General features: G+C 46.9%; 1 protein-coding gene across 3 annotated transcripts in view; it reads left to right on the top strand.

Moving 5' to 3' along the window:
* Positions 1–22,753, top strand: part of mtmr3 (myotubularin related protein 3) — a 71,536-nt gene that overhangs the window by 43,212 nt on the left and 5,571 nt on the right. The window contains exons 10-20 of one of the 3 annotated variants that reach the window (XM_084332649.1): positions 20–213; positions 2,950–3,081; positions 4,520–4,631; positions 7,109–7,304; positions 10,658–10,843; positions 11,137–11,307; positions 11,569–11,714; positions 12,150–14,010; positions 17,575–17,685; positions 18,548–18,636; positions 19,504–19,530. In XM_084332649.1, the coding sequence (XP_084188775.1) occupies positions 20–213; positions 2,950–3,081; positions 4,520–4,631; positions 7,109–7,304; positions 10,658–10,843; positions 11,137–11,307; positions 11,569–11,714; positions 12,150–14,010; positions 17,575–17,685; positions 18,548–18,636; positions 19,504–19,530 (3,225 nt within the window). Of the gene's footprint in view, positions 1–19; positions 214–2,949; positions 3,082–4,519; positions 4,632–7,108; positions 7,305–10,657; positions 10,844–11,136; positions 11,308–11,568; positions 11,715–12,149; positions 14,011–17,574; positions 17,686–18,465; positions 18,637–19,503; positions 19,531–22,753 lie in introns of those variants that run through there. The other 2 variants (XM_084332650.1, XM_084332651.1) reach the window with 2 other exon arrangements.

The following is a 22,753-nucleotide window of genomic DNA, read 5'->3' as shown; positions in this document are numbered from 1 at the left end:
TGGCCTGTTCCTCCTTTAGGCACCAGAGCACGGGGGCAGTGATTGCCCGCTGCGGTCAGCCTGAGGTCAGCTGGTGGGGCTGGAGGAATGCTGATGACGAGCACCTGGTTCAGTCTATCGCCAAGGCCTGTGCCGTGGACAGCAGCTCCCGCAAACCCCTCACCAACGGCACCAACTACACAAACGGCACCGACCTGCCTGATACCGACTTTGGTAATCGGTCTCACTCATGCACACACATACATATACAGTGCATGCTTCATTGGTGAAGACACACCCATGCATTCACGCCAACAGATATTTGCAGTGCTGACTGTGTCTTGCTATCGGTTTGTTTGGATATGCAGCAGACACTCGTTTGAGCAATTTAACCTGTCCGGGCTTGCCTGAAAGAGAGGGCCATGTCTAAGAGAGTTGGCTTCCACAGACAAATAAATCACAACATGTCCCTATGTCATGTGGAGTTTCGGATTCATGTGCATACATTTCACCTATAATACACCTGGTCTCTATTTTGTCCCAGTCATTATTGTAGTTTATTTTCTAAGCGATTTTTGCTATGGTAACAATATCCTTATCGATCGTCTCTGCCAGGCAGTTGGTGTCAGTGGCACAACTCAATCTTGGTTCACCTCCTACCTCAGTGATAGAAGCTTCTCTGTCAACATCGGCAATTGCTCCTCCCCCTCTGCCACTCTCTCCTGCGGGGTCCCACAAGGCTCCATCCATGGCCCTATTCTATTTTCTCTGTATATGCTGCCCCTTGGTTTAGGCCATGTCCAGATGAAACCGATTTCGGTTGTATCAGTCAAAGTATTTGATCGTATGCACCTTTCATCCACCTTTCATTCATTCATGCATTCTGGGAGCCTGAAGACGCTATTTTCTGAAACCGGGTCCCAGAGTGGGAAAATCTGAAGACGCCCCCCTTGCGTCTTCAGATCTAACCTCTAACTAACCTTACTGTCATGCACTTGTCCTAATAAACTAACCTACACTGTAGCACTCAACACTTTGATGAACATTGTTACTCAGCTGATAGAGTTGTGCCCTTCCTGATGACTTGTTGTACAGAACTTGTAAGTCGCTTTGGATAAAAGCGTCAGCTAAATGACTAAAGGTAAATGTTATCGCCAGCAGCCTGGGTAACCTGTCTGCCCTAGTTCAACCCTTTGTAAAAAAAATAAAAACCTGGGTGTGTTATTCGACCCTGAATTTGACTTTGATAGGCAGGTGAACTCGGTGGTGAAGGGGTGTTTTTTCCAGCTTCGGACCATAGCTACGATCAAGGCCATTCTCTCACCCTCAGACCTTGAGAGAGTCATTCATGCCTTTTATACTGTAACTCTGTACCTGGGGCTTAATAAGTTGACCAATGCCCACCTACAGTTACCTTAAAACGCTGCTGCTCGATTGCTCACAGGTACTTGGAAGAGAGCTCATATCACCTCTGTCCTTGCCTCCCTTCATTGGCTCCCAGTACGCTATAGGATATAATTCAAAGTTATTTTATTAGTCTACAAAGCTCTTAATGGTAAGGCCCCCTTTTACTTAGCAGACCTCCTCACCCCCTATACCAATGTCGGGGCTAATAAGGGTGTTACGTGTGGGGTCTGTTTGTGCCCTGATCACAAAGGGTCTCCTAACCACCCATAAGTCCAACTTCAAGTTTGTGCTTTTTCTGTCGCAGCCCCTGACCTCTGGAACGGCATCCCCATCAAATTTGCCCCCTCCATCGAGTCTTTTAAATATTCGTTAGCGTTCCCTGACTCACTCAGGCCTTGTCCAGACAAAGACGGAACCGATCTTTTTCGTTTTCGTTTTCATTTCAAATGTTTTTTCCGTAAACACGAAATCATCTCAAGAAATATGTGCGTCCAAACGAAACCACTGAAAATGCTGTATCGCTGCCACAAATGTACACAATAAACGGCGATCTTTTATTTTGAACCCCCCCCCCGACCGGAAGTGTTATTGTTGTTTTCGCTAGCGGAACAACTTGTGTCGTCCGGTTCTGTGCTTTTGAGCTAACTAGTTTCCAAAGGAGAGGAGAGAGACACCACGGCTCACATGTGCAAATGCAGCTACAGGCAATCGATGATGAGGAGGAAGAGCTGCTGATTTTAATCGGCAGGAGAGAGCGAGCGTGTCAAAGCCGTATATAATATGGTGCAGTCGTAGGCACGACAGCGCAGCTCGAACTACCTGTTGTATTAAATTAATTGATTGATGTTTAACTTGTCCCTGTGTCCAGTCCTTTCGACTAGCCCCACCCGTTCATTGTAAACAATGATGCATGTAATTGTATTAACGTTACTGTGTGTTGTAGCTATGTTAATAATGTACATGCGGGTTAAGGGAGAGGTGGGCTATCGCGTCATCGGTTCAGGAAAGATGCGTACTGGCTTGTAAAGTCGGGAACACGCAAGGGTGGCATTGATTTATTGCGTCTTCAGATTTGTTCACTCTGGGACCCGTTCTCAGAAAATAGCGTATTCAGGCTCCCAGAACGCGGTTCCGTCTGGACGAAACGTGCATACGATAAAATACTTTTGCGGATACACCCAAAATCGTCGTCGTCGTCTGGACAAGGCCTCTGACTCTTGCCTTGTTTGTTTTGACGTGTTCTTTTCCTTTTGTTTGTTTATACTTTAGGAGTACTTTCTTAGCTACGTGACCCATTGTAAAGCACTTTGGTTGAGTGTTAAATGTGGTATATAAATACATGTTATTGATTGATTGATGGTCTTTAGTTCACTAGTTGTTCATTTGTAAAACTTAACTTGTTTTGATTTAAATTAACTTAAAAACGTTACTTTATCCCTCCATAAATCTTTAGGCTCTGCCATTATTTTCATCTACTCCACTCCATCTACTACTTACTTCGACAGATTATTAATTCATCTGTTTGGTAGAGTCCTGCTGAGCCTGTCTCTGTGTCTGTTTCAGAGTCCTCCATGACCAGCAGCTCGGAGGGGCAGACACTGGCCATCCAGCCCCATAAACTGCTGATCCTGGACGCCCGGTCCTACGCTGCCGCCGTGGCCAACAGGGCCAAGGGAGGAGGCTGCGAGTGCCCAGGTAGATGGATAGATAGAAAACTTTATTGCCATTTCAACACATGGTTGCCCTCGCCTCAGCCCCTGGTCCCTTGGCACCAATATACCATTATTTACCGTCTTATCTGTGTTATTGTATATAGTGGGATCATTTTGATATTGTGAATCTTGAAAATACATTTTCTTGTCTTAAGTTAACGATAAAAAAAGCAAATATTAAATCATCCAGTGGCGGGAGGTAGTGCAGTCGTCTGGTAATCTGGAGGTTCCCGGTTCGATTCCCGCTCCTCCCGGGCAGCATGTCGAAGTGTCCTTGAGCAAGACACTTAACTAGGGATGCTCGATATTGGCTTTTTGACCTATACCGATATTGTCCAACTCATAATTTCCGATACCGATATCAACCGATATCAACCGATACCGATATATGCAGCCCCCCCCCCCTCCCCCCCCCCCCAAAAATGGAATAATTTCAGGTAATTAACATTACATATCTCTTTTTGTGGAATTAACACAACATTATGCATACTTGACAATAAATAAAATCAGAATTTGTTCTTACTTGCTTGCCTGGGTAAATAAAGGTTATAGAAATGTAAATTCTTTTATTTTTAATTTTTTTGAAAACCGATACCGATATTTTCCGATCGGCCGATAATATCGGACATCCCTACACTTAACCCCTAATTGCTCCCGATGAGCAGGTTGGCACCTTGCATGTGAGTGAATGGGTGAATGTGAGGAACTAAATTATAAAGCGCTTTGGATAAAAGCGCTATATAAATGCACCATTTACCAAGCGATTTGTGAAATGTTTGAGAATATGATAATTACACTTTGTTTGACATGGCGTCACACAGCCCATTCTCCTTGCAGTCCAATATGATTATTTATAGGTAGTGATGCACCGATGTGAAAATTGTGGCCCATACCGATAACCGATATTAATATTGCTGTTCTGGCCGATACCGATATTTACCGATGTCGATATCTCTGTATAGAAAACACCTTTTTATGATAATCAAATAAAGAGCTATTTTCCAAAACGCAATTTTTTTTTTTTAACTTTTGTAACTTATTTTCAGAAATGACAGATATTTTGAAACTATTTAAGGCCAAAACATGTAAAAAATAAAAATAAAAAGATAAAAAAAAAAAAATTAAAAAAAATTAATATCGGCCCCATCTTGATATCGGACCGATACCGATGTGTAAAAAAAAACGGCCATATCGGCCGATATTATATCGGCGGCCGATATATCGTGCATCACTATTTATAGGGGTTTTCCATACCTAAGGAGATACTGTGATATACTGTATATCGATATTGAAACAAGCACCCCCCCCCCCCACATACACACCCATATTGCCCAGCCCTAATACGGAGACGGCGTGTGTTATTATTATTATTATTATCAACAATACTAATAAACATCATTGTGGTCATCATTGTGTTCCAGAATACTATCCAAACTGTGAGGTGGTGTTCATGGGAATGGCCAACATCCACTCCATTCGCAAGAGTTTCCAGTCTCTACGCTTCCTCTGCACTCAGATGCCCGATCCGGCCAAGTGAGTTTTCTGACCCCAGCAGCGATTTTCCAGGCTCCTGAGTCAGAACTGTATGGTGAATAAAAAGAAGTCTGTTGCCACGTTGTGGTAACTGTAGTAACCGGTAATCACAGCTGTGTTTTGGTATTGGCCACATATGTGCCGGATTTAGAAGGCCTGGGCCCTCATTTATCAACAATTCTTAGAAAGTGTTCTATTTTTGTTCTTAAGCTCAGAATTTAGAATGTGTGTACGCACAGAAAAATCGGGATTCATCACACGTGTGTACACGGGTCGTACGCACACTCTGTGTTGATAAATACCATTAAGTTCTATGCTCCACGCTCATGCACGATTTTAAGTATTTGCATATAGCACCGCCCGTAATTAACCATATACGGTAATGGAACACCCCCATGAAATGTGGAAAAGTGGACTAAGCCTGGCGGCAAGGCGCTCGCCACCAATGCAGGAGACGCTGGGTTCGAGCCCAGCTCTCCGCATTGCTATCAGCTTGGCTGGTCGTTCTTACTAACACAATTGGCAGTGTTAGGGGTGGGAAAGCTGATGGGTGGGGATCGGACATTGTGGACAGCGACTCCTACAAGTCGGTTGGTGCGCCTGCGCAGCAGAATCAGGAAGCGACGGGGGCGGCTTGTCCCTCCCACCCAGACCGAGAGATCGCGCTTTGCAGGTGAAAAGATGCGACGGCTGCTTCCTCGAGTACCGGAGGGGACACGTGATGTAAGGCTTTGTCCACATTGCAGCCGGCTTGTGGGAGGCATGGCCTAACAGCGTTCGAGACAGGGGAGGGTAGAATTGGACGATACGAAATTGGGATGGGAGAAAAATAGAAAATGGGGGAAAAAAGTAGATAAAAAAAAAAGAAAAGTGGACTAAGCCGAGCGAAGCGTGTTATGGGAGAAATACGTGACAGGCTGACAGACATGTACACGTACAGTGATGTCGGCTATGATATCTATTAACTTAAAGACCATATTAACTAATAAAGACCGTGCTGGAATATGACTGCCTTTTTCCGTTTCGTTCGATTAATATTAATACCCATGGATTAAAGTTCTCCTCAATTTTATTCCAAATCGCGATGGATTTTCCGTCAATTTTCTACCTGCTGCATATGATTTGTAGAGGCATACAATCTTATTTTGATGTCGGTATTGGGTAGCCTATATAAACAATAATACGAGAGCATATACAAGAACAATGAATCTCACTGCCATGTATGATGTACCGTAGCCTATACGCCATGTGTAGCCTGCCTATATGTGATCAATACAAACTTGAACTTGAATTCCATCATGTCTGTGCGGGTCTGCGGGAGCAATGTAAATAAGAACGTGCACTGAAAAGTTACAGTATGTAGTTGGTTGATTATTTGTATGACAGTCAGTAAACCCTTGCAAAAAGTATCCGTTTTATTTAATGAATTGAAAACATGCAGCATGCCTTTCCTCCCGGCATGCAGCAACGACATGTATCAGGCAAATGCGCATCACTGAGTGGAACCCTTTTCTATTCACATAACTGCATTTGTGATGGAGCTTTGACAGCTACAGTAACAGTCTATTGCTCGATCCATCTCCAATATCACAATGGACCGTGCCATGTAGCCTATGTATAGCCTGCCTATGTGATCAATAAAAACGCGAACTTGAATCCCATCATCATATTTATATGTTGTGTCTGTCCATTACTTTGTTATTCCCCCCCCCCCCCCTATTTATGTAACGCGACCGTGGGTCTCTTGAAAGGCTATAGTAGATATACGCACAAAGTCAAGCACGTTCAAATTCCCACACTTTGCTTAGAAACGATCGTACGCACGGGTTACGCACATATCTGTGCGTACACAACGTTGATACATGAGGGCCTCTGTGCTCCCCGACTCCTCCCTGACTTCTCCCTGACTCCTCCCTGACTCCTGACTCCTCCCTGACCCCTCCTGACAATGATCTGTATTGAATCATGCCGGCTGCTCTTGAATCAAGAGCACTCACTGTTGGAAACGTGACTCAGACTTTATAAAGGGTCATAGACTCATATCTTCTACAAGCAGCGGTCAGTAGATCAAGTCAGACAGTAGTGCTTGTGATCCAAAGCTTAATACTTTATCTTGGAATTAGATTCTAACTTCATTAAATGCCCAACCTGTGATCCAATGTACATAAATTGGAAGCCCCACCACAAAATAGATTTTTTTTTCATTCTCTAGCTAATTTAAGAGCTCATGGGGAGGTAGATGTGAGCTTTTAATTGTGTTTTCTGTATTTTGTGGCTGAAAAAGGTTTGTCTACATTGGTAATGCTTGTCAACACTGATGTAAAAATACCAAAATTCTGCAAACCAACTCGTCTATGAATATAGCAACTCATTCATATGGTAAAGAAGAAAACGAATGTTTGTCAAAATGAATACATTTGAATATGCTGTAGTTATGCAGTTGATTTGATGTGACTCTGTCGTGTCCCTCCCTGTAGCTGGCTGTCTGCCCTAGAAAGCACCAAGTGGCTGCAGCACTTGTCCCTGCTGCTGAAGGCCTCCTTGCTCGTGGTCAATGCTGTGGACCGAGACCACAGGCCCGTTCTGGTGCACTGCTCTGACGGATGGGACCGCACGCCCCAGATCACTGCACTGTCCAAGCTACTGCTGGACCCTTTCTACCGCACTATTGAGGTAGACTAGAGACCAGGGCTGTACTACAACACTATTGAGGTAGACTAGAGTCCAGGGCTGTACTACAACACTATTGAGGTAGACTAGTAGAGACCAGGGCTGTACTACAACACTATTGAGGTAGACTAGAGACCAGGGCTGTACTACAACACTATTGAGGTAGACTAGAGACCAGGGCTGTACTACAACACTATTGAGGTAGAATAGAGACCAGGGCTGTACTACAACACTATTGAGGTAGACTAGTAGAGACCAGGGCTGTACTACAACACTATTGAGGTAGACTAGTAGAGACCAGGACTGTACTACAACACTATTGAGGTAGAATAGAGACCAGGGCTGTACTACAACACTATTGAGGTAGAATAGAGACCAGGGCTGTACTACAACACTATTGAGGTAGAATAGAGACCAGGGCTGTACTACAACACTATTGAGGTAGAATAGAGTCCAGGGCTGTACTACAACACTATTGAGGTAGACTAGTAGAGACCAGGGCTGTACTACAACACTATTGAGGTAGAATAGAGTCCAGGGCTGTACTACAACACTATTGAGGTAGACTAGTAGAGACCAGGGCTGTACTACAACACTATTGAGGTAGACTAGTAGAGACCAGGGCTGTACTACAACACTATTGAGGTAGACTAGTAGAGACCAGGGCTGTACTACAACACTATTGAGGTAGACTAGTAGAGACCAGGACTGTACTACAACACTATTGAGGTAGAATAGAGACCAGGGCTGTACTACAACACTATTGAGGTAGAATAGAGACCAGGGCTGTACTACAACACTATTGAGGTAGAATAGAGACCAGGGCTGTACTACAACACTATTGAGGTAGAATAGAGTCCAGGGCTGTACTACAACACTATTGAGGTAGACTAGTAGAGACCAGGGCTGTACTACAACACTATTGAGGTAGAATAGAGTCCAGGGCTGTACTACAACACTATTGAGGTAGACTAGTAGAGACCAGGGCTGTACTACAACACTATTGAGGTAGACTAGTAGAGACCAGGGCTGTACTACAACACTATTGAGGTAGACTAGTAGTGACCAGGGCTGTACTACAACACTATTGAGGTAGACTAGTAGTGACCAGGGCTGTACTACAACACTATTGAGGTAGACTAGTAGTGACCAGGGCTGTACTACAACACTATTGAGGTAGACTAGTAGAGACCAGGACTGTACTACAACACTATTGAGGTAGACTAGAGAGACTAGGGCTGTGATTTGTTTGTTCTCAGTTGACCAGTTGATTTCAATGCTTTTTCCATACTGAATGAGATTTTCTGAAAAATGATAAGAACATCTCTGGTATGCATGAGATTTAAAGAGGTATTTTTGCTTGATTGCATTTGACGCAACTTATCAATTACAAAATCTATGACTATTAGGCTGAAAGATTCTCGGTATGACCCCCCCCTCTCTTAGTCATTCAATTGACACATAATCGTCCCTTTAATGATTTATTAGTCTTCTTCTTTGTTTAACATACTGAAGTAAATTACTTGCTCCCTTGAAAATGATGAGCACATCTTTGGCACGTACACACATACGCTTTGGTCTTTAACCTCTTAAGCCCTAGCCATATTTTCAGAAAATTCGCCTAAAAATACCTAAGGAAATGTAAGATTGCTCCACTTCTACAAGGCCCATTTGCATGTTCTTGGTATCTAGGGACATCTATGGATCTCAGGGAATGTATTCCCAGTGTCAGAAATATTGTGTCTGTTACTAGGCTTGAGTAAATTGTAATGAACCAAATGAAAATATACTTATTTTTAATTTTTAATTTTATTTTGACATTGAATAAACCATACTAAAATGTAACAGATGAAGCATTGCCACTGAGCTTATTCAGCACCTTCTTGAGATCACGTGTACAAAGAATCTAAGCAAATTAATAAAGGGCAGATTATTAAACACTAGGTTTTGTAGATACAGTACTGAATTCTGCCATCCGGACACATGCAATTTGAAATATGATTATAGAATAGCAGGCCTATAAATGACCTTATTATGGCCAAGTTACACATCTATGGATTGGGCCAAATCTCCCCTTTCCAATGGCAGAGTTAAATCTGGATTTTGTACTGCCAAGCGCCCCTGACAAAACAATGAAATCTTTTATGTAAATGTATCCGCCATTTTTCATCAGATTGCAATGCCGTTTTTTGATGGACATTCACAGAAAGGTAGAGAAACTAACTGTGTTCTAATTTATGGCAATAACATTCAGGTTTGTTCCACCCGTGAGATATGATCCCGAAAATAAAGGGGAGAAAAAATAACTGAAAAAGAAGTCTGATGATTGATTGGGGCTGGCGTGAGCTGGGAAGTGTAGTCGAAAGCCCTGGGTCTCTTCTCTCAAAAGACTACACAAGTTAGGTTGTGCCAAATCCTTGCTGCAATCCTTGCCTTTTTCCAACTTGATGCCCTGAGATTTCTATAAACTCATATTTCACTAATAACACTTAAAATCATTGGTAAACAAACGTAGTGCTGATAACTGCTGTTTTGACAGGGTTAGGGTCTTTACTCTTGGCTACGTTTGAAAAGAAAACGCAACATTAATTCATAAATTCTGTAGAGATTTATGGCGTGATGTCATTCTCGTACCAGTACCGGACCGTTTGGGCTTAAGAGGTTAACAAGCACTGTATTTATAGATGTCCCTCATGATTGCATTAATTTGCAGAGCAACAATGTTGGAAAACAAAAGTTACAGATTTGTTGATAAATAGGACGTCTGGGTGGCGCAGCGGTCTAAGCGCTCGTCACCAACGTGTGAGACACCGGTATCGAATCCGGCTGTCAGCGTTGCCTCCGGCTTGGGCCGGCCGTCATACTGACTCAATTGGCAGAGTCAGCGGGAGGGGAGTCGATGGGTGGTAATCTGGTCGTTGTAAACAGCGACTCCTACAGGTCGGTCAGGGCGCCTGCACAGCAAGGACAGGAGATGTCGAGGGTAGTGTGAGCCTCCCCTTTACACCTCGCCAATGAGAGTCCGCGCTGGCAGGTGAAAAGAAGTGGCTGGCTGACTCTGCATGTATCGGAGGGGACATGCGATAGATTCTTCAACCCTCCCTACGACCGACCAGTGGAGGGCACATGCAAGCAACGATCAAGACAGGGGAGGGGGGAATTGGCACGACTAAATTGGGATGGGAGAAAAACAGAAAAAAAGGAGAAAAAGTGAAAAAAAAATATTTGTTGATAAATAGGCTATTCGACTCAGCCCTAGAAGGCAATGCACTCTTTTAAAGTTGAGTTAAAATGACAGAATGACCTTTTATTTAATTCTAAGCTTCGTCTGTTTGTCTGGTGTCTGTTTTTCCCAGGGCTTCCAGGTCTTGGTGGAGACAGAGTGGCTGGACTTTGGCCATAAGTTTGCTGACCGCTGTGGCCATGGGGAGAGCTCTGAGGATGTGAACGAGCGCTGTCCGGTCTTCCTGCAGTGGCTGGACTGTGTGCACCAGCTGCAGAGGCAGTTCCCCTGCACCTTTGAGTTCAACGAGGCCTTCCTGGTCAGTACAGAAGGGCTATGGAGTAGTAATCACCTAATTACCCCAGGAGTCTGAATCCAATCCAGAGGATCGGATGCAACAGAATGTTTATATTCATATTAGGGCAAAATGATCATGGTCATTGATCCGAGTGTTGTGATGTTCAATATTTGCTGGCGAGTCTCTAATATGCAATCACCATTTCGAGTGGTAATATTTTTCGGCAGGGTGATGCAGGAAATTTGTGTTTCACTGTCTTCTTATTATCATACATGAGATGTTTTTTCCGTGTGTGTGTGTGTGCGTGCGTGCAGGTGAAACTGGTGCAGCACTCCTACTCCTGTTTGTTTGGGACCTTCCTGTGCAACAGTGGCAAGGAGAGAGAGGACCGTCACGTCCAGGAGAGGACCTGTTCCGTGTGGTCGCTGCTGCGACCAGCCAACCGTGCCTTGAGGAACATGCTCTACTCCACCCATTCTGAGACTGTACGTGCCTCATGCACTCCCCACGCACTCCCCATGCGCTCCCTGTGTCCATTCTAACATTCCTCCATGTCTAAGATACCATGTGGTTTAAAGATCCACTCCACCCATAGGACTGTGTTTCCTAATGTTTGTTTAGTGTTGTTGTTAATGGTAGATGCAATACGATTTATGACTTTGCTTCTCTGACTGGCTTGCTGGTTCACTACACATCTAAAGCTTGTATGAGTCCTTCATCCGTCTTAAGCTGATGGCTGTTCGCAGGTTCTCCACCCAGTCTGTCACATTCGTAACCTGATGCTGTGGACGGCGATGTACCTGCCCAGCTCCTCCCCCACGACACCCTCCGATGACTCTTGTGCTCCCTATCCCGTGCCAGGTGCCAATCCCGAGGACACGCCCCTGGGCAGGTGAGCCTGGCACACATGACACAGCCCCCCTCCTCCCTGATGTATGATGAACCCAGGTTGAGGGCCCTTAGGACCATTTTAGCAGTGGAAAACCAAGATTGTTTATAAGCTGTGCTTATTGCATGTTTATTCAGTTCTTCCGTGATAAATGTATTGTGGGGATGAGATTTGATTGAAATAATACACCTTCAATCACTTGAGTTCTGCCCCTCCCCCCTTCCTCATTTTCCACCTACACCCCACATGTTACTTATGGATATCCTGTACATCTGTTAAGCCAAAGCATTCTGTAATGATTAACTGATTATGTGCAATAATCATCATGGCTGCAGTCTCCATCATGGGGCCTCGGAGACAGGGGCCCATTGTTTGGTGGTGATAAGGCTTCATGTGCTGATCGGCTCAATTCCTCTCTTTTTCCTTTTCCTTTCAAAGACGCCCAAAGACTCGGTCCTTCGATAACTTGCCCAGCGCATGTGAGCTGGGGAGCTCGATGGCTCCTAATCGGCGCTCCAGTGACCCGAGCCTGAACGAGAAGTGGCAGGACCACCGGCGCTCTCTGGAGGTCAACATGGCCGTGGGGCCTGAGGGAGGGGGCGGCCAGGAGGAGGAGGAGGAGGCCTGGACCAATGGGCAGCCTGGAGCGGCACCTCCCCCGGACATGGCCCACCCCGAGCCGGAGGACGGCCCCCGGCCCCTGGGCCAGCACGCAGAGCCGGGAGAGGCCCCCGTGGGCTCAGGAGAGACCGCTGAGGAGGCAGAGCTGTCTGTGGCCGTGGGGCTGGCTGAGGAGGCAGAGCCGTCTGTGGCCGTGGGGCTGGCTGAGGAGGCAGAGCCGTCTGTGGCCGTGGGGCTGGCTGAGGAGGCAGAGCCGTCTGTGGCCGTGGGGCTGGCTGAGGAGGCAGAGCCGTCTGTGGCCGTGGGGCTGGCTGAGGAGGCAGAGCTGTCTGTGGCCGTGGGGCTGGCTGAGGAGGCAGAGCCGTCTGTGGCCGTGGGGCTGGCTGAGGAGGCAGAGCTGTCTGTGGCCGTGGGGCTGGCTGAGGAGGCAGAGCCGTCTGTGGCCGTGGGGCTGGCTGAGGAGGCAGAGCTGTCTGTGGCCGTGGGGCTGGCTGAGGAGGCAGAGCTGTCTGTGGCCGTGGGGCTGGCTGAGGGACAGATGGAGAACATTCTCCAGGAGGCCACCAAGGAGGAGGCGGGAGCTGAGCCACAGAAAGAAGCTGCCGTCAGTCAGGTTGTTTGCAATGAGGAGACGGAGACAGAAATGAACATCAAGGAGGCAGATGCACATGCTAAAGTCAATGGGACTGAAATACAGGAAGAGCTGGTCTCCAATGGTCACCATCCAGAGAATGGTACAGTTGAGCCTGAGGAGGAGGGTGTGGCTCCACCCACCACAGCGCTGTCTGCTCCTCTGCCCACAGCGGTGCCAGGGGAGCTGGAGGAACAGGCAGATGTGGTGGTCCAGATGTCCCAGAAGCTGGTAGAGCAGGTTTTAATGAGCTCCTCTGCTCAGGAGGAACCAGAGCATAGTTCCAGCTCAGCCCAGCCAGAACACCCTGAAGCCCATAGAACTATGACTAATGGCTTTGGTCACAGGACACCTGAAGAGCCCGGGTCTGCTGAGGATCCCCACAGAGAGCCGTCGGACACGGAGCAGTCTGATAAGAGGGCCTCCCTCATGGAGAGTTCCACAGAGACTCTGACTGAAGAGGCCTGTGGCAGGCTCGAGGTCTTGGTACCAACGGCCGTGTGCCTGGGCCCTCAGCCCTGCAACGATGGCAGAAGCAAACCCCTGTGCCCTAGGAACGAGAACGGACTTGAGACCAAGGCAGAGAAGGGGGCCAGCAGGACTTTAAACGGGGTCAGCAAGAGGCCCACCCTAAGTGCCTTTCCGTCTGCGAGTGCTGAGCCCAGCAGGGACAGGCTGTGTAATGGTGAGAGCTCGGACCCTCCGTGGGCCAAGGTGAACGGGGGCCCGCTGAGTCGGCAGGTGTCCCTGGTCAGCTGCCACTCCCTGAGCCTTCACCCCCGGGTCGGCTGCTCGCATCACCGCTGCCTCCATAGCCTGCTGAGCCGGCCGGCCACCAGCCCGGAGCAGCCCTCCCGGAGCCACCTGGACGACGACGGCCTGACGCTGCACACGGACGCCATACAGCAGAGGCTGAGGCAGATCGAGGCAGGCCACCAGCTGGAGGTGGAGACGCTGAAAAGGCAGGTCCAAGAGTTGTGGAACTGCCTGGAGAACCAGCGGCATGGCAACTCCCTCAGGGTCAACGGAGATATGGGAGATGAATCGGTGAGACCCAGAGAGATCTAGGCCTACTACTCTGACCTGACCCAGAGAGATCTAGGCCTACTACTCTGACCTAGGGGTGGACGGTATAAACGGTATACGGTAGGCCTGCCGCGATAAGCAATAAATCGATTAATTGCCGCGATAATTAAAAGTAATGCAATGATTTTGACGGGCGTGATTAATTGCTATTTGCGCCTTGTCAGTCACTGTCCGTGTGGGGGGCCGCTGGCCATACTACAGAGCACAGCTCCGTGGGGCAGTAGCAACGCCACATATAGTTTAACTACATTACTCAATGGTGTTGCTCCTTTTAACCAAGTAGCGTTATTTATAGTGTAACGTTAGCTATTTTTAGACCCAAGTAGTTACTCGCTACTGCCCGGAGAAACTGGACTGCTAAATAAAGATGAAAGATCGAGTGTTGATTCTCATTCAAAGCTAACAACATTAGCTAACAAACGAAATACAACGTATAGCATAGCTACAACACAGAATAACGTTAATACAATTACATGCATCATTGTTTACAATGAACGGGTGGGGCTAGTCAAAGGACTGGACACGGGGACAAGTTAAACATGAATTCATTTATTATAACGTAGTAGGTAGTTTCGAGTCGTGCTGCAGTGCCTACACGCCACAGCTATTCTATTATATACTGCTTTGACGCTTCCTCCTCATCGTTGATTGCCTGTAGTAGCTGCATCTAACGTTAGTAGCTAACGTTAAAACTAACCTAAAGTTAGTTGTTCACCAACAATCTCAATATTTGTTTTATCATTAGCTCAAAAACACAACCGGACGAGACAAGTTGGCCGCTCATAGGTGGCGGTGCCGCTAGGATAATAACAACAGTACTTCCGGTCCGGTCGGTGGGCTTCAAAATAAAAGTCTAAACACCGGAAAAGACGGAGCGGTGGGCTTCAAAATAAAAGTTTTGGGAAATAAATTTCTCAAAAAAAAATTCTCTAACCGGTCGCAATAATATCGCTTATCGCGATATTTTCGGGGGCAATTAATCGCCCAGCAAAATGTGTTATCGTGGCAGGCCTAGTATACGGTATAAACCGTATGAATTTGCTCTACGGTATGGATTTTGAGTATACCGTGTAACCGGTAGTGCAGCTCTAAAATAGCAATGACGTCATGTAACCACAGCGCGACTATTTCACTCGCATTTGCCCCTAAAAATAGATAGAATTAGTCATAGATAATAGATATGTGCGAACTGGAAAAAGTTATTTAGGAGGCTTCGCGCAGTGGGCGTGCCAGCCCCTACCGCACGCATGTAAACACGGGTCTAGTAGTCTAGTGGGACGGGACACGGGAGCTGTCGGCGTCTCCCTGAGCTAACGTTAGCTTAGCTACCGTTACAAAATGACCCAGTCAACTATTCACTTTGAGTTTAATACATGATGGGGCATTGTCTAACCGAACGGTATCTAGTCGGCCAGCTACCGATAGCTCCTGACATCAACAAACGCTCCACAAAGTCTAGTACTAGAGACGTGTATGCTACCTGTTAGCTCACGTTAACGCAAGTTTGTTCACCGTTCAAAACGAAATGTCCCATTGAACTAAATAATTCACTGAGGCGTTGTATTAACGTTATATATGCAGTAGCTACAGGTGGCTCATGATATCAATGTCTTATAACACTGATTCGATGCGTATTCGAGCTGAGGGCTTGCTAACGTTATAATACCAATACAATAGGGTCCAGGTGCAGCGCCGGAGAATCCTGGCCGTAGCTCTGCTCGAGGCTACTAGAGTATAGGTCCAGGTGCAGCTCTGGAGAATCCTGGCCGTAGCTCGAGGCTACTAGAGTATAGGTCCAGGTGCAGCTCTGGAGAATCCTGGCCGTAGCTCGAGGCTACTAGAGTATAGGTCCAGGTGCAGCTCTGGAGAATCCTGGCCGTAGCTGGAGGCTACTAGAGTACACACAGACAGTGGAGCTTGTTGCGTGGTGGCGATGTCTCGCAGATAATACCAGTACAAGTCTAATTATATAATATATATATTTTATAAAAAAAAAATATATATATATATAAAATAAAAAAAATTTTTTTTATCAAAAACGATGATACCGTGATATATACCGTTACCGTCTATGCTTCAAATTATACCGTGATATAAATTTTAGACCATACCGTCCACCCCTACTCTGACCTGACCCAGAGAGATCTAGGCCCACTACTCTGACCTGACCCAGAGAGATCTAGGCCCACTACTCTGACCTGACCCAGAGAGATCTAGGCCCACTACTCTGACCTGACCCAGAGAGATCTAGGCCCACTACTCTGACCTGACCCAGAGAGATCTAGGCCCACTACTCTGACCTGACCCAGAGAGATCTAGGCCCACTACTCTGACCTGACCCAGAGAGATCTAGGCCCACTACTCTGACCTGACCCAGAGAGATCTAGGCCCACTACTCTGACCTGACCCAGAGAGATCTAGGCCCACTACTCTGACCTGACCCAGAGAGATCTAGGCCCACTACTCTGACCTGACCCAGAGAGATCTAGGCCCACTACTCTGACCTGACCCAGAGAGATCTAGGCCTACTACTCTGACCTGACCCAGAGAGATCTAGGCCCACTACTCTGACCTGACCCAGAGAGATCTACTCTGACCTGACCCAGAGAGATCTACTCTGATCTGACCCAGAGAGATCTACTCTGACCTGACCCAGAGAGATCTACTCTGATCTGACCCAGAGAGATCTACTCTGACCTGACCCAGAGAGATCTACTCTGATCTGACCCAGAGAGATCTACTCTGACCTGACCCAGAGAGATCTACTCTGACCTGACCCAGAGAGATCTACTCTGATCTGACCCAGAGAGATCTACTCTGATCTGACCCAGAGAGATCTACTCTGATCTGACCCAGAGAGATCTACTCTGACCTGACCCAGAGAGATCTACTCTGATCTGACCCAGAGAGATCTACTCTGATCTGACCCAGAGAGATCTACTCTGACCTGACCCAGAGAGATCTACTCTGACCTGACCCAGAGAGATCTACTCTGATCTGACCCAGAGAGATCTACTCTGATCTGACCCAGAGAGATCTACTCTGACCTGACCCAGAGAGATCTACTCTGATCTGACCCAGAGAGATCTACTCTGATCTGACCCAGAGAGATCTACTCTGACCTGACCCAGAGAGATCTACTCTGACCTGAACTATAGTGTACTTCCTTTGTGGCATGGAAAAAGCCATCTGTATTAGCTGAACATTTGGCATGTTCTTCTGAGGATACTTATTGAGAAGTTGCTACGGTTGCTGTTCTAGTAAAAAATATATATTTTGACAAGCTCAACTTTTTTTGTTTTTGAATGATTAAAACCTAAACTTTGACTGCAGGTTCCAATGCCATTGTAGTCACTTGTCTCACTAGAAAGGGATCACTTCCAGTTTGCAGACTGCCATCACAGCCCTAGGGAAAATGCAACATTAGTATCTACTTTAATCAGATTATTAGAACACATGACAGAATCAGAGTGACCTGTGAACCTGCTGGGTGTTCAGAGTATTGTCTTGTGTCCCTTCATGCAGACCTCAATGACAGACTCAGAGTTCACCCTGGACCCTAACTGTCTGTCACGCTGCAGCACAGAGCTCTTCTCCGAGACCAGCTGGGAGCAAGTGGACAAGCAAGACACTGAGGTAAACAGGCTGGCTGTAATCGATAATATACATGTATTTATTGAAGGTAGCTTTATAAACTGAGTGACAGGGATATTTTTAAGAAGCCTATTTCATTTGTCACAAACTGGGAGTGATTTCAGTTTCACCCAAAAAGCATTTGTACCGCTGTTTGTTTTGTGGAATATCAGAGGCAGCTGGGGTGGCCGGGTAGCGCAGCGAATCCAACTGCCAGCGGTACCTCCGGCTTGGTCGACCGTCCGTACTGACACAATTGGCAGTGTCAGTGGGTGGGAAGCCGGTGGGGTGGGTCCTGGTCATTGTAAACAGCGACTCCTACAGGTCTGTCAGGGCGCCTGCACAGCGAGGGAGGGAACTGGGGAAGGTAGTGTGATCCTCCCACGCATTACACCTCCCCAGTGAGAGTCCTCGCTGTCAGGTGAAAAGAAGCGGCTGGCTGTCTCTCCACATGTGTCGGAGGAAGCATGTGATAGACTTCAGGGCTCCCTAGACCGGCAAGTGGGGGGCAAATGCGCGCAACGACCAGGAAGGGGAGGGGGGAATTGGCATAACGACTCAATTGGGATGGGAGAAAAATACAGAAAAAAAGGGAGGAGAAAAAGTAGATAAAAATAAAAGAATATCAGAGGCAGCATCATGCAATGGACATTCTAAATTCTGTTGTGAATCTGTGCTTCATGCCCCTTCTCAAACACTGAAACATGTGTGCAAGTCCTTTTTATTAACGGACTAATAAGACTCAGTTTGTGATAAATCAAATGTGTACTATCCCTTTTAAAGACCAGGATGACAGATGACAGTTGTAGCTTGGCTGAGCGATGATGATGAGAACCGTGAACTGAGATTAAGCTGCTGGTTGCAGGTGACCCGCTGGTACCCGGACCATCTGGCCGCGCAGTGCTACGGCTGTGAGAGTAGGTTCTGGCTCGCCACCAGGAAGCACCACTGCAGGTAAACCACCGGCTTTATCAGACTGCTCCATCTTCAACCTGCTCCATCACTATCACTGACCGCTATTATCTGCTCTGTTTAAGGCCTCCTCTGTTCTCCCATCAATCATCATTACATTATTATTCATATTTTGTCCCTGGGGACATTCTTTGGTTTTGTGACGCTAATTATTACAGCTGTTGTAATGTGATTTGCCTTATCCGCCCACAGGCATACTTGATAAATGACAACGGAAATTGTCTTCTATCTTGCCACTGCTTTTATTTATTTAAACAATGAAATCGCATGAAAGCGGTTTCATTGGGATACATTGGGGCGTGTCCTCCGGTACTTGTGTGCACGTTGTGAGACATATATGAGGTGCTTTTTAGTTTCTGTCTGTCAGAGGGATTGCATTTATCCTTTGGTTTTCTCATGTTGCTGTCATTTTTTTCATGTTCCTACTGTCCTCTTTACTTCTTCTCTTTGGGGTGAGGTGTCTCTGGTTAATGACTGACTCAAGTAGCAGTCATTTTTGGAAGTCCAGGTGGCTCATGTCAAGACTTGAGCCTATCTGCACTTTAAACCCACTTACAATCACCTGTTATGTCGGCACAATATTTTACTGGGCAGTCATTAAAACCCCAAAAGGCCAAAACTACTTGACATCTCAGCTGTGTTCGCTGTGCAGTTTGGAGCCCTTTTCCAGATTATGATTATCTTTACTTTTCAGCTCAGCTGCTTTTGGAATGTAATAAAGCTGACGTGATTATAATTGGATACTGATATTAAGAGATTGAGCTTAGTGGCCAGTATATGTTAGTGTGTGTAGTACGGGCCACTCTGATGGCCGCTCTTCTCCATTCTCTACCCTCCTCTCCTCCACAGTGGCAGGGAGGCTGTCCAAGAGGCCTGGTGAGATCCAGCTGCCCCCCTCCCCCTAACCCTGCATCACCACCACACCTGTTTGGTTGACACCATTCGCCTAACCGTCACCTCCACTCCCTTCCTCCACTGCATCCTCCATTCTCTTTTTGTTGTCTGATCTGTTTCAGAAGTTCTTAGGGGATACGTGTTTATGAACACAGGGTGGCAGCACTTCAGTGTAAATGGCTGTGGCCTTGAGTTAAGGTGCTGCTAGTGAGGATGCTATGAGGGGTTTGACGTTTGAGGCCTTTTTGCAAATACCTCATTATTGTTTCACCTGGAGATTTGAGAGTTAGTCTTCTGAAGCCATTGTTCATGGGCTCCCTCATCCTCAACCCCCTACCATGCTGCACACCCTGACAGCATTCTGCCCCACTGCTCCAGAGCAGCTCCACACCCTGACAGCATTCTGCCCCACTGCTCCAGAGCAGCTCCACACCCTGACAGCATTCTGCCCCACTGCTCCAGAGCAGCTCCACACCCTGACAGCATTCTGCCCCACTGCTCCAGAGCAGCTCCACACCCTGACAGCATTCTGCCCCACTGCTCCAGAGCAGCTCCACACCCTGACAGCATTCTGCCCCACTGCTCCAGAGCAGCTCCACACCCTGACAGCATTCTGCCCCACTGCTCCAGAGCAGCTCCACACCCTGACAGCATTCTGCCCCACTGCCCCAGAGCAGCTCCACACCCTGACAGCATTCTGCCCCACTGCTCCAGAGCAGCTCCACACCCTGACAGCATTCTGCCCCACTGCTCCAGAGCAGCTCCACACCCTGACAGCATTCTGCCCCACTGCTCCAGAGCAGCTCCACACCCTGACAGCATTCTGCCCCACTGCCCCAGAGCAGCTCCACACCCTGACAGCATTCTGCCCCACTGCTCCAGAGCAGCTCCACACCCTGACAGCATTCTGCCCCACTGCTCCAGAGCAGCTCCACACCCTGACAGCATTCTGCCCCACTGCTCCAGAGCAGCTCCACACCCTGACAGCATTCTGCCCCACTGCTCCAGAGCAGCTCCACACCCTGACAGCATTCTGCCCCACTGCCCCAGAGCAGCTCCACACCCTGACAGCATTCTGCCCCATTGCCCCAGAGCAGCTCCACACCCTAACGCGTGAATACTTTACCCAAGGCAGTTGTCCTTCCGCGTTCGGTTTGCGCGCCCTGATTGGCCTCTCAGCACCCAATTGCGTTAGCCCTACTATCGCCGCACGGAGGAATACTATCCTTGAGTTAACCTAATTTATACAAATGGAAGTATTGATTTCGCCGTAACGAATCATTAAAAAAATATACCGTTAACTGGAATATGTTGTTTCTTTACACATATGTTGGATTATGTAATTGGTTTGTCATGACAAACTAATAAAAAATCGCGAATTAACCGGTGGTTATCCTATTATATTAACATAGCTACAACAACACACAGTAACATTAATATAATTACATGCATCATTGTTTACTATCGCCTAACTACTCGCTCAATATACTACTATCACTCAAGCGCCGTGCATCAGCTTTCAGTTAACGTTGTATTATCTCTCACATCAATATAAATAACGTATTGTTTTCATCTCTATTAACGTAACGCGCTATTCATATCAATCGACATCACATCAACCCAGCCTCCTCCAATGTACAGTTTCTACGTCAAATGTATATACACTTTTTCTGGACACTTTTTGTATCGCAAACAGTACTGTATTTGCAAATCTGGTATGTCATAAATGTATAGATGTAGCAGTACTGTATCTGTATGTCATATATGTTATGGTGAATTGAAAATGGGTGTTAATATAGAGAGATGAAAACTACGTTATTTATATTGATTGATTGATTGAAAAGTTTATTAACAGATTGCAGAATGGGTACAGAATAGTACAGTACAGCTCAATACATACAATTGTTAAGGGGATGCAGACCAGAGAAAGACTTTAGTCTTGTTTACATCAGGGTCCCCCATTTTCAATTCATCATAACATATGACACACACGACATACAGATAGACAGTACTACTACATCTATACATTTATGACATACCAGATGTGCAAATACAGTACTGTTTGTGATACAAAAAGTTAGGCGCGTTAGGCGATAGTTAGTTGAGTGATAGTTTTAGTATATGATGCACGGTGGTAGTTTTATTTAGTATATGATGCACGGCTGAGGCGAAAACAATACGAGGAAGTTGAGTGATAGTTAGTTTTAGTATATGATGCACGGCGGAGCAACAATACGAGGAAATGGGGCTGTGGAACTGAAGTGATATTGAGCGAGTAGTAGGGCTAACGCGATTGGGCGCTGAGAGGCCAATCTGGGCGCGCAAACCGAACGCGGAAGGACAACTGCCTTGGGTAAAGTATTCACGCCACCCTGACAGCATTCTGCCCCACTGCTTTAGAGCAGCTCCACACCCTGACAGCATTCTGCCCCACTGCTCCAGAGCAGCTCCACACCCCGACAGCATGCTGCCCCACTGCCCCAGAGCAGCTCCACACCCTGACAGCATTCTGCCCCACTGCCCCAGAGCAGCTCCACACCCTGACAGCATGCTGCCCCACTGCCCCAGAGCAGCTCCACACCCCGACAGCATGCTGCCCCACTGCCCCAGAGCAGCTCCACACCCTGACAGCATGCTGCCCCACTGCCCCAGAGCAGCTCCACACCCTGACAGCATGCTGCCCCACTGCCCCAGAGCAGCTCCACACCCTGACAGCATGCTGCCCCAGCTTTCTACATCTCACCTCCCACCAGCACAGCATGGTACTGGAGGCCACTCAGTTTGGTACAGTTCAAGGGCAGACATGACTCTCTGAATTAAATGCTTGTGTTTTTATTTACGCAGAGGGCCTCGTATGTAATGGGCAATTTCCTACAGCAAAGTAGGGGCAGATGAAAGGGGCCACTGTGTGTTACTGTGCGAGCATGGCCTTACTCTTTAATCTGAGCATGGTTATTTATTAGAAAGCTGACTGAAATGTCCGCACACTTGGATGTATGCTGATCTGATGAAGGTCTGATAGAGAGAAAGTTCAAAATAAAGTGAAACTGCATAGATCTAAGCATGCAGAAAACTTTTCTATCAGTTTGGACTCTGATGCTTCCAGCACCTTCGAGGTTTAGCTGTGTGGAGCGGTGGTCATCCTGCATTAGACTGCTGACCAAACCTTCCTCCAGTGTGATTTGCCTTCCTGTCCAATGATGAT

Source organism: Notolepis coatsorum (genome assembly GCF_963971535.1).
Source record: "Notolepis coatsorum genome assembly, chromosome: 1".
NCBI classification, from domain to species: Eukaryota; Metazoa; Chordata; class Actinopteri; order Aulopiformes; family Paralepididae; genus Notolepis; species Notolepis coatsorum.
The sequence above is the reverse complement of the archived record's forward strand: the minus strand, read 5'-3'. Positions and strand labels throughout refer to the sequence as shown.